Raw genomic sequence first — 10012 nt, forward strand, 5'->3', positions numbered from 1 at the left:
AGTAGTGTGTCCTCTGACGTAAGCAGAATATTCTTGAGTTGTAAATAATTATACTTTTGTTATTCTTGAGTAATTGCATGCACTTTGGAACCAGAATAAGTAATTCTAATAAATGAAGTGCTGGGTGGAATGTAGTTCAGCAAATTGGGGCAGAACGTGAAGCACAACTTCTTAAAAAAAGACCTAGCTTAGCATATCATTTGACATGTCTCAACTGAATCAAACCAAACATGTTTTCCTGCAAAGAACTGACTAATGTCAGTTACATTGATTATATTGTTGTTGCAGAAATGATTCAAGATAAGCTCTAGTATGCCTTCATTCAACAAAACACTTAGCAATTATGTGCCATGCACTGCTGTAGGCATGTGTGACACAGTGTGACAAACCTTCAAAGAGTCTTGTCTTCAAGAATAATGAAGTTAAATGATATGAGAGAAAGCACTGCATTTCTGTATTTGTTACAGTAGAAAGTGTCATGTTCTGACAAAATCCATATTTTTTTACACAAGTTTCTGGCAAATGAAACTAAAACAAAGGAAAAGAAGCTTTTCCCCACTTGTCAAAATGTGCCGTGTGGACTAATAACAGCCTTGTCTATACTGAGTTTTTTATCGTATGAATTATTGAGCATAGGGTCATGAATTTGATTCTTTTGTGAATCCAGTACTGCCCTTTGATTGCCTTGGGCAGTAGGTAATTTGGCGCCCCTACTTTAGATTGCCTTTCTTGACATTTTAGAATCTTTGTCTACTGCCAGGGGCTGGATAGGGCTGACAGTGCCATCCACACTGGCATCCTCTCCAGATAAGTATCCATTTGAGCCCTAACACCCAATTTTCCCTTTCAGGTCATTCTCTGATACTTTACCCCATATGTTGAATCAATGAGATGCTGCAAGGAGTTCTGAAAGTCACTTTTGTGGGTCCTCCTTGGGGGACGCTCTAGGAGGATGGCCTGATAAGCAGATCACTACCACTGGCTGGCATGGTATTTTTTCATAGGATCAAGAGACATCTGGCCATAATAGTGGTGTTGTTATGCTGATTTGGTGACCAATAATGTTTATATAAACAGAAGCCCTCCAAAAATAGTTTCTGAGGACCCTGCACATACTGGGGGCAACCATGTACAGATTAATTAGCTTTTCACCATTTTTTAACAAGGAATATAATATTCACCCTGATCAACGTTCTTACAAATGGGTTCCACTAATAGCTCTTCTCTTGTTGTCTTCTTTATTATAGAATTATTTCTCTTAATTTCCTTTGTTATGGTTTATATTTTCTCAGGAGGTAGCGAAAATAAATGCATGTGCTCATTCTGCATTTTAAATGAAAAATTACCCCTTTATGCTAACAATAAAATCATGCTTTTTGCTTAAGTAATTTTTGAATATATTTCTGTTACTTTAAACAAAAAAAGATTACTTGAATGTGCTTAATTGTCAGGCTTAAAATATAAGAAATCAGCAACTTTATTATGTTGTTTTTCTAAGTTTAGCTGTAGCATAGGTTATAACTCATTAGTCTGAGGCACAGATTCTAACATCTAGGTTATCATGGTAGTCAGATCCTGAAATAGTTAAGGCTGTATATGGAAAGAATGAAACAAGGAGTTGGAGGAAATATATGCAACATATAATATACTGCCCCTGCCTTTTTATAGAATTAACAGCAATGTGCATTAAAACATTCATGTATGGTAAGTAAGAAATCAGAAGATGTGGAAGAGGAGTTAAAAAGGGAGAAAAGAGCAAAGAAACAGGAATGTCATCTTTGTGGGTGTGTATTTAGTACCTACTAACTAGATGGAAGACATAGATGATGTTTTTCCAGTACATTTTCAGGTGATCCCAAGACACGGGGCAGTTTGGGGAGAGTCTATCTCTTAAATACCCCAAACTACTATTTTCTTAATGAAAGAAATCCATGTGAGTGTGTGTAAACAGGGTATTTTAGAGATTATTTAATGGCTTTGGTAACTTGGTTTTACTTTAGCAGCTTGAAGAACCAACGTGAACTAATAAATTTGACCTAATACTCAATGGAACAAGACTGACTGGAAGTAACTGAAAACTTGGATGATGGTGACCATAACATGTTAGAAGCTATTATGGTCAAAGAAGAGGAGCAAAATGTAGTTTAGGAAAACACAATTAAAAGTGCTAAGTCAAGATAGAATTGTTTTAATACCAAAGATTTTAAACAGAAGAATAGTGGAGAGTGATGGAAGGAACTTAACACTAAAATTTGGGCAATAAAAACACAAATGGTACTGAGGGGGTGATATTTACATAAATACATGTTTTCAACAACTGTCTTTGGGAGGCTTCATTGTGCCAAGATACTGTGCTAAGCCTCACAACACAATTGTGATCAAGACAGACCAGATCCTGCCCTAAAGAAGTCCACTTTCTAGTGGGATAAATGGCTAGGATGGTGTAAGTTCCAGCATGGCCAAAAAGTCCAGTGTTCCACTTGCATTCCATATGGGAATGTGTGTCCTGGACTTCTATCCACCCTATTCAGATTCCTTTTCCTAGTAACACCATACCACTCTAAAGGTGACAAAATTTATAGTGAGAATGAAACCCATACTCTGGAACACTTGATTCTCATTATTTGCAGATTCTGTATCTGAGAATTTGCCTACTAGCTAAAATTTATTTATAACCCCCAAATCAATATTCATAACACTTAACGTGGTCATTTGTAGACATGTGCATGGACAGAGCGGTGAAAAAATTGAGTCTCCCCAGGTGAACATTCTCAGATGAAGTTGAATTAAATGACCCTGTCTTCCTGTTTCATCTCTCACACTGCAAAGAAGTGTCCTTTTCGCAGTTCATTCAGTGTCATGTTTTTCTCATTTTTGCTTTTTGTTGATTCTGCTGTTAAAAATGGCCCCTAAAACCTAGAGCTAAAGTGCTGTCTAGTGTTGTTTAGTACAAGGAAGCTGTGATGTGCCTTATGGTGACAGTACAGGTGTGTTAGATAAGCTTTATTTAGATAAGTTACAGTGCTGTTGACAGTGAGTTCAGGGTTAATGAATCAGCAATATATATTAAATAAGTTGTCTTTCAACAGAAACACACATAGAATAAAGATATGTATTGGTCAGTTGACAATAGGCTGGCAGAAATCTAACTCTGTATTTTCCCTAAGAGCCATTTTAATTTGGTATTTGCTAATTTGTGTTCCCAGTGCCTTTAGCTAACAAACTACTGCAAATTGACTGTATATTGTTTTCTTATAGTTCATGTAACTAACATGCAATCATTCAATAATTGTGTTTAGTGTTCATTTATAGCCCTATTTTCTTAAAAGTTGGTGAAATTATTAACCCTTGCTCCCACCAGCAAACTCCCTGCCCCTTAGCAAGAGCAGAGCTATCTGATCTTGTTTGGGTCTCCCCCTTTTATTGTTTTAATATATTGACACTTTTTATCCACATTTTCTGACCTACTTTGCAACTGCCCCAGACCCCATCTTACTATGGCTGCTTCTTAATATTGGAAGTGATTAACTTACTGCAGAGACCTTTGGATTTCTCCTTAGGCAGTAGGTCTTTGTTCATTTATTAAAGTAGTGACTTTCTGTCTCATGTATATGGACTTTATCAACTGTATTTCTGTTACTGTCACTATTTCTCTTCTTAACTGCCCTGCCCAAAATCCATGCAAATGCTGAATGTCAAGAAAAAAAAAAACAAGTTTTTTTGTATGCAAACTCACTCCATCAAGGTGCTTTGCAAAAACATCTATGAATACCCACTTTCGCTTTGATGGGATTTTATAGATCATTTCAATTTTAGTCAGAGACAAAAAAAAGAAAAGAGAACATCATCTAGGCTGCAGTCTGGATGACCTTGTGTCATTATTATTCAAAAACCCTTTATTCTAAGATTGTTTCTTGTCTCTTCCAATAAAGCAGCTGGTGGAGATACTATAAACCAAAGGTACAATTCTGTAAGAGCAGCTGGAAAAATCTAAAATTCAGAATAAACTATAGATTGTGTAAAATGGTAGGCAACCAAAAAAGGAGTTTATAAATTTGGTTTATTCTAAGCTAAGGAATCACATCAATAGTTGAGAAAAATATAGACCATTTTTTCCCTTCTGTTTATTCAATTTAAAAGAAAGATTTATCTGTAAAATATTTTCAAAAAGTTGAGAGGAAATTGAAGTCAAAGATATTCAAACTGGAAGTAAGAAAGCTGAATGCCGTTAAAATGGTGACGATTCAGGCCCAGACATATTATTGCCTCAGGTACTAAAGAAGGTGTTGGATATAATCATGGAATTATGTGCCAAGACTCAAGATCTGAGTACATTTTTGAAAAAGTGAAAAGGGTGATTTTAGAAAATACAGTGTAGAGAAGCATGTGATCAAATCTTATAAAAATTTTGAAGTTATCAGATCAAGTGGTCTTTAAGAACTTAGATATGGAAGCCCAAGTTGCCAAAAGTCAACATGCATTCCTTTATGATAGGTCATAACCAAGATTTTTAAGCCTATTTTTTAAGCCTATTAAGTTTATTAAACTTAATAATTTGTTTGAGTTTCATTTATTTGTATTCTAAGAAAGTTTTTTTAAATTTACTATATAGTGGTAGCCTAAGATCATAAATACGGATTACATGATTTTAAAGTTTGGAGAATAGACACTTGGTTGAACCATCTCAAGCAGGTTGCGGTATTCACACTTATGAATCTTAGGGTCTAGAGCAAGGGTTGGCCAAATATGACCACAGACCAAATCTGTCTACTACCTGTTTGTGTGCTGCCCACAAGCTAAGAAACTTTTTTACATTTTGAGCAGTTGTAAAAATAATCCGAAGAAGAATAATAGACAGAGACAGTATATGGCCCACAAAGACTAAAATATTTATTTTCTTCATCTGTCCTTTTGACAGAAAAGATTTACCAACCCCTGGACTAGAGAAGAGTTTCTGCCTCTATATTTTCAGGACTCTGTCCTTGAGCCAGTGCTGTTCTGTATTTGATCAACAATCTGAAGAAATCTGAAGTGTACTTGTTAAGTGAATGGATGGTAAAACCTGGGAGGGCTAGCTTAAAATGAGAGAGTATCTAAATTTTGACACGCAAATATATACAAGCATACAAGCACACTCACACATACCAGCTGGAACAAAAAAATATCTAGAAAATGGAATTTAGTGGCTACTTATATGTAATATATACAATGTAATATATTAACTGAAAATGGCTTGATGGCTGTACACTTGGATAATTTGAAATATTATGATGCTGTTTCAGATGTGACCCATTCCTATTTAACTTAATTATACTTATAGTTATCATCTATCTACACCCCAACCAGAATCTAATGATTCATGTAGACAAGAATAAAGCAATATTAATAATGTATATCTCACATCTTGGCTAGTAAATAGCCTGGAATATTATTGGCACTAAATACTTAGTCACTAAATAAATGAATAAAGGAGTATATGAAGGAATCTAGTATTGTGCCTTATGTAACAAATGCTAAAAAAATACTGTCAATGGATTAATGAATGGTCTCATAAAATAAATTACTGTTTAACTGCATTGTTAAAATTCTGTGCCTATGCAAAGAGTCATTCCCAATTAGATAAAATTTAAATTATTTTATTCAGTTAAAGAAAATTCATTGTTTGAACTCATAGATTAACTGGACTGTGTCAGGAAAGATCTAGAAATTTAGGGATATGATAAATAGAGAGCATTTATCATATCACTTCTGAGTGAAGAATTTTCTCTAACATTTCTTGTGAATAGACGTGCTGACGATAAACTCCCAGTTTTTGTTTGCCTAGGAAGCCTTTATTTTTCCTTCATATTTTAAGGGTATAGAATTCTGGTTCAACAGTTTTGATTTTTCAGTACTTTAAAAATGTTGCTCCATTGTCTTGTAGCAAGCATTGTTTCTGATGAGATAGCTGCTATAATTTCTTTTTCCTATATATATAATGTGTGTTTTTACTCTTGCTGCCTTTAGGATTTTTTTTTCAGTTCTTTTTCTGTTTTTAGTAGTTGAATATGATACATGATATGCCTCTGTGTGTGTGTGTGTGTGTGTGTGTGTGTTTGGGTGGGGGGTGTTTTCTATATGTCTTTCTTGGTGTTCTCAGAGCTACTTGGAACGGTGGTTTTGTGTCTGTCATTATTTTTGAAAATTCTCAGTCATTATCACTGCAAACATTCCTTTTTCCATATGTTAGAACATTTGATATTCTTCCACAGCTCCTGGTTGTTTTCTTTCTTTATTTTTCCTCTTTCTGCTTCTATTTGGGTAATTTCTATCTTCAAGTTCACCTATCTTTGAGTTCACTGATTCTTTCCTCAGCTGTTGAAATTTTTCTTCATGGTGGCTGCTTTCTTTTTAATTGTTAGTATTTCCATATGATTTTTTGTATAGTTTCAATCTCTGTGCTGCAGTTGACCATCTGATCTTGCATATTTAACATATCTATTTGAAATTTAATTTCAGTTATTATTTTTATCACTAGAATCTTTATTGGAATTTATTTTAAATTTCCATTAAAATTTTTCTTTTTATAATTTAAAAATTTTCCTGATAAAGTTCTAAGGCCTTTTTTTTCTCTCAAATATTATAGCATAGTTTTAAAAAGTCCTATGCCTGATAATTACTATATCTGGAGCCTGTGTATCTGTTTCTTATACCTGTTGGTGATGTTGGTTTGTGTTCATGTTTTCCTCACTGCCCACATGCCTGATAAATTGTTTTTGTGTGTTGGACACACAAAATATATAAAATATATAATATTTATGTAAATAATTTGAGCCCTAGGAAGACAATATCTTTTTCCAAAGAGAGTTTTGGTTTGCTTCTGGCAAGAATATTAACAATCTCAGTTTTAGGGATTCTGATAATTCAGAGCTGAGTACAATCACTGCAAGGGTCTGTCTTTTTTTTTTCTTCAAATGCTTATTTTTAATATTCTCAGTATTTTTAAAAGGCTTTTTTTCCTGCTTCTGAATTATATCAGATGAAACAGAATTCTGCCAAAAGTTATTTTCATTTCTTTTTGCAGAGGTGATCTTGGTTAGTGGTAAGTTATATTTGCTTTTCTGTCTGTTTATCTTTGGTTGTTCACACAAGTGTATACCATGAACAAGCTGGCCGTGGGGAATGGCAATTTTCTCCGATTTTCCCATCTTTGATTTTAAAACCTCTCTACTGAACGAGGGTTGGCCGGGCGCCGCGGGCGGCAGCGAGCCAGGGAAAGGGCTCGCTTCCTCAGTTCGAGCTGCGGTCGCAGGAGCCGGGGCCCAGGCGGCGGCCTGGGCCTGGTCCGGGACTTGCTGCGCTCCGCCGTGGCCCGTCGCGGGGCTCCGCCCGCCCTCCAGGCTCGGCCGGTGCTGCTGGTACTGGTGGAAGCGGCTGGGAAGCTGCCCCGACGGGCTGGCCCGCACCTTCTTCTTTCGCCGCTTCTTTGGTGCTGCCCGAGGGGTGCCCCCCGCCGTGGCGAGGCTGCAGTTGGGCAGAGGTGCCGGGGCGCGAGGATGAGGGGTCAGACAGGGACCGTCTCCCCCTAAGAAGTGAGGGAGGAAGAGAGTGGGGGGCAGCCCCCGTGGGTCCGGGATCCGGGGCAAAAGCGGTGGAGCAGTAACCATCGGGAGGGCCCCGAAGTAACCGCGGGTGGAAAAACCCATGGGCGCAAGGCTGCCGCCCAGAACAAGCGGCTCCCGCTGTGGGACAGAAACGACGGTCATAGCACTACGAGGAAAAGTGGCTCAGCAAGAGTAGAAGGAGGAGGTAAGGCCAGAAATCACAGGGCGGCGGCGGCGGCTGCTGCTAACAGAGCCCGAGAAAAAGAACATACCATGGGTCGGGCGGTGGCGGCGCAGCAACCGGGTCTGTCTATTTTGAACTCATATTTTAGAATCCTGATCTGTAGCAAGAGATTTACCAATCTCTCCTTAGTGGTCCTGAATACCATTGTTGTTTTTACATATACTATATGCTTGAGTCTTCGAATTGCTATAAGCTGATCTTTGAGTCTGCTTAACTTCTCAGCCTCCTAGTTGCCTTTTGTGGAATGATAGACATTGCAGAGTTTAAAAGTTATCCTAAACACCAGATTCAGTTCACTGGTATTCCATGTGCTCTTAGATATGAGTTAAGTAATTCTTCACTGTCTTGATACCTTCAATAACGTCAAACAGACAAAAACAATATATTTTGCAACTTTTTTAGTGGCCCTAGATAGGAAGGTTGATCCAAATTATCTAGTTTCCTGAATCCTTGGAAGATGATATGTTCATTGTCCTTATTTACTGTTTTTCCATATATGTTGATTAGACTGGGATATGCTTTCTCTGAAATGATATGTTTGTCAATGGAGTTTTTCACCAATATACATTCATCAGTTGTGCATGATAGTTCTATTTGCCACATATCCTTCTTTTTCATCCATTCTTGTACATTTCTAGTAGTATCCAAAGATACTTTAAGATGATTTTAATCTGTATTGCCCTAAAGACTAAAAGAGCTAAACACTATTCATATATATATATATATATATATATATATATATATATATATATATATATTTGCCATATGGGTATTCAATTCTTTTGCCCATTTCTCATTTTTCTCCTTTTCAAGAAAACTGAATTATATATACTATATATATATAATATATTATATATATATATACTTTCTTTTATTCCCCACTGCATAATTGTTTAATTTCTTAAAAAGATATTTTGAATAACAGAAATTTTAAGTTTAATGTAGTCCAATTTTTTTTTGAATCTAGTAATTTTTGTGTACTAAGATATATTTGTTACCACGACTACAGCAAAACATTTTTCTACGTAGTCTAATAGGTTATTATTTTACTTTTTACATTTAGATTGACAATCCACATGAAATTGATTTTTATAAGTATGCAATTGACCTAGTATGATTAACTTAAAGTATTATCCTCCTGCCCACCCTGCATTGTTACCTGTGTCATAAATGATAACGACCATATCTGGATGGACCTTTCTCTTTCTTTCTTTCTTTTTTTTTTTTTTTTACTTAGACTACCTTTTATTTTATTTTATTTTTTTAACGTTTTTATTGGAGTATAATTGCTTTACAATGGTGTGTTAGTTTCTGCTTTAATAATGAAGTGAATCAGTTATACATATACAAATATCCCCATATCTCTTCCCTCTTGCGTCTCCCTCCCTCCCACCCTCCCTATCCCACCTTTCTACCTGGTCACAAAGCACCGAGATGATCTTCCTGTGCTATGTGACTGCTTCCAACTAGCTATCTATTTTACATTTGGTAGTGTATATATGTCCATATATACACTACCACGCTCTCACTTTGTCCCAGCTTACCCTTCCCCCTCCCCGTGTCCTCAAGTCCATTCTCTAGTAGGTCTGTGTATTTATTCCCATCTTGCCCCTAGGTTCTTCATGAACACTTTTTATTTTTTTTTGGATTCCATATAAATGTGTTAGCATATGGTATTTGTTTTTCTCTTTCTGACTTACTTCACTCTGTATGACAGACTCTAGGTCCATCCACCTCACTGCAAATAACTCTATTTCATTCCTTTTTATGGCTGAGTAATATTCCATTGTATATATGTGCCACATCTTCTGTATCCATTCATCTGTCGCTGGACACATAGGTTGCTTCCATGTCCTGGCTATTGTAAAGAGAGCTGCAATGAACATTGTGGTACATGACTCTTTTTGAATTATGGTTTTCTCAGGGTATATGCCCAGTAGTGGGGTTGCTGGGTCATGTGGTAGTTCTACTTTTAGTTTTTTAAGGAATCTCCATAATGTTCTCCATAGTGGCTGTAGCAATTTACATTCCCACCAACAGTGTATTAGTGTTCTCTTTTCTCCACACCCTCTCCAGCATTTATTGTTTGTAGATTTTGTGATGATGGCCATGCTGACGGGTGTGAGATGATATCTCATTGTAATTTTGATTTGCGTTTCTCTAATGATTAATGATGTTGAGCATT

The 10012-nt window shown here is 36.4% G+C and overlaps 1 protein-coding gene across 1 annotated transcript; it reads right to left on the reverse strand.

Annotated features, from left to right (window-relative positions):
• Window positions 1-6815: 6815 nt before the first annotated feature.
• On the reverse strand, window positions 6816-7857 carry LOC102998100 (proline-rich nuclear receptor coactivator 1-like). The gene has a single exon (XM_007188167.3). The coding sequence runs from the start codon at window positions 7743-7745 to the stop codon at window positions 6816-6818; it is 930 nt and encodes a 309-aa protein (XP_007188229.2). The 5' UTR covers window positions 7746-7857.
• Between the last annotated feature and the right edge of the window lie 2155 nt (window positions 7858-10012).

This window comes from Balaenoptera acutorostrata, chromosome 4 (assembly GCF_949987535.1).
Source record: "Balaenoptera acutorostrata chromosome 4, mBalAcu1.1, whole genome shotgun sequence".
Classification (NCBI taxonomy): Eukaryota; Metazoa; Chordata; class Mammalia; order Artiodactyla; family Balaenopteridae; genus Balaenoptera; species Balaenoptera acutorostrata.

Bases quoted from the DNA above. Each gene is read 5' to 3' on its own strand.
- LOC102998100 (XM_007188167.3), bottom strand. From the start codon at position 7,745: ATGACCGTCGTTTCTGTCCCACAGCGGGAGCCGCTTGTTCTGGGCGGC.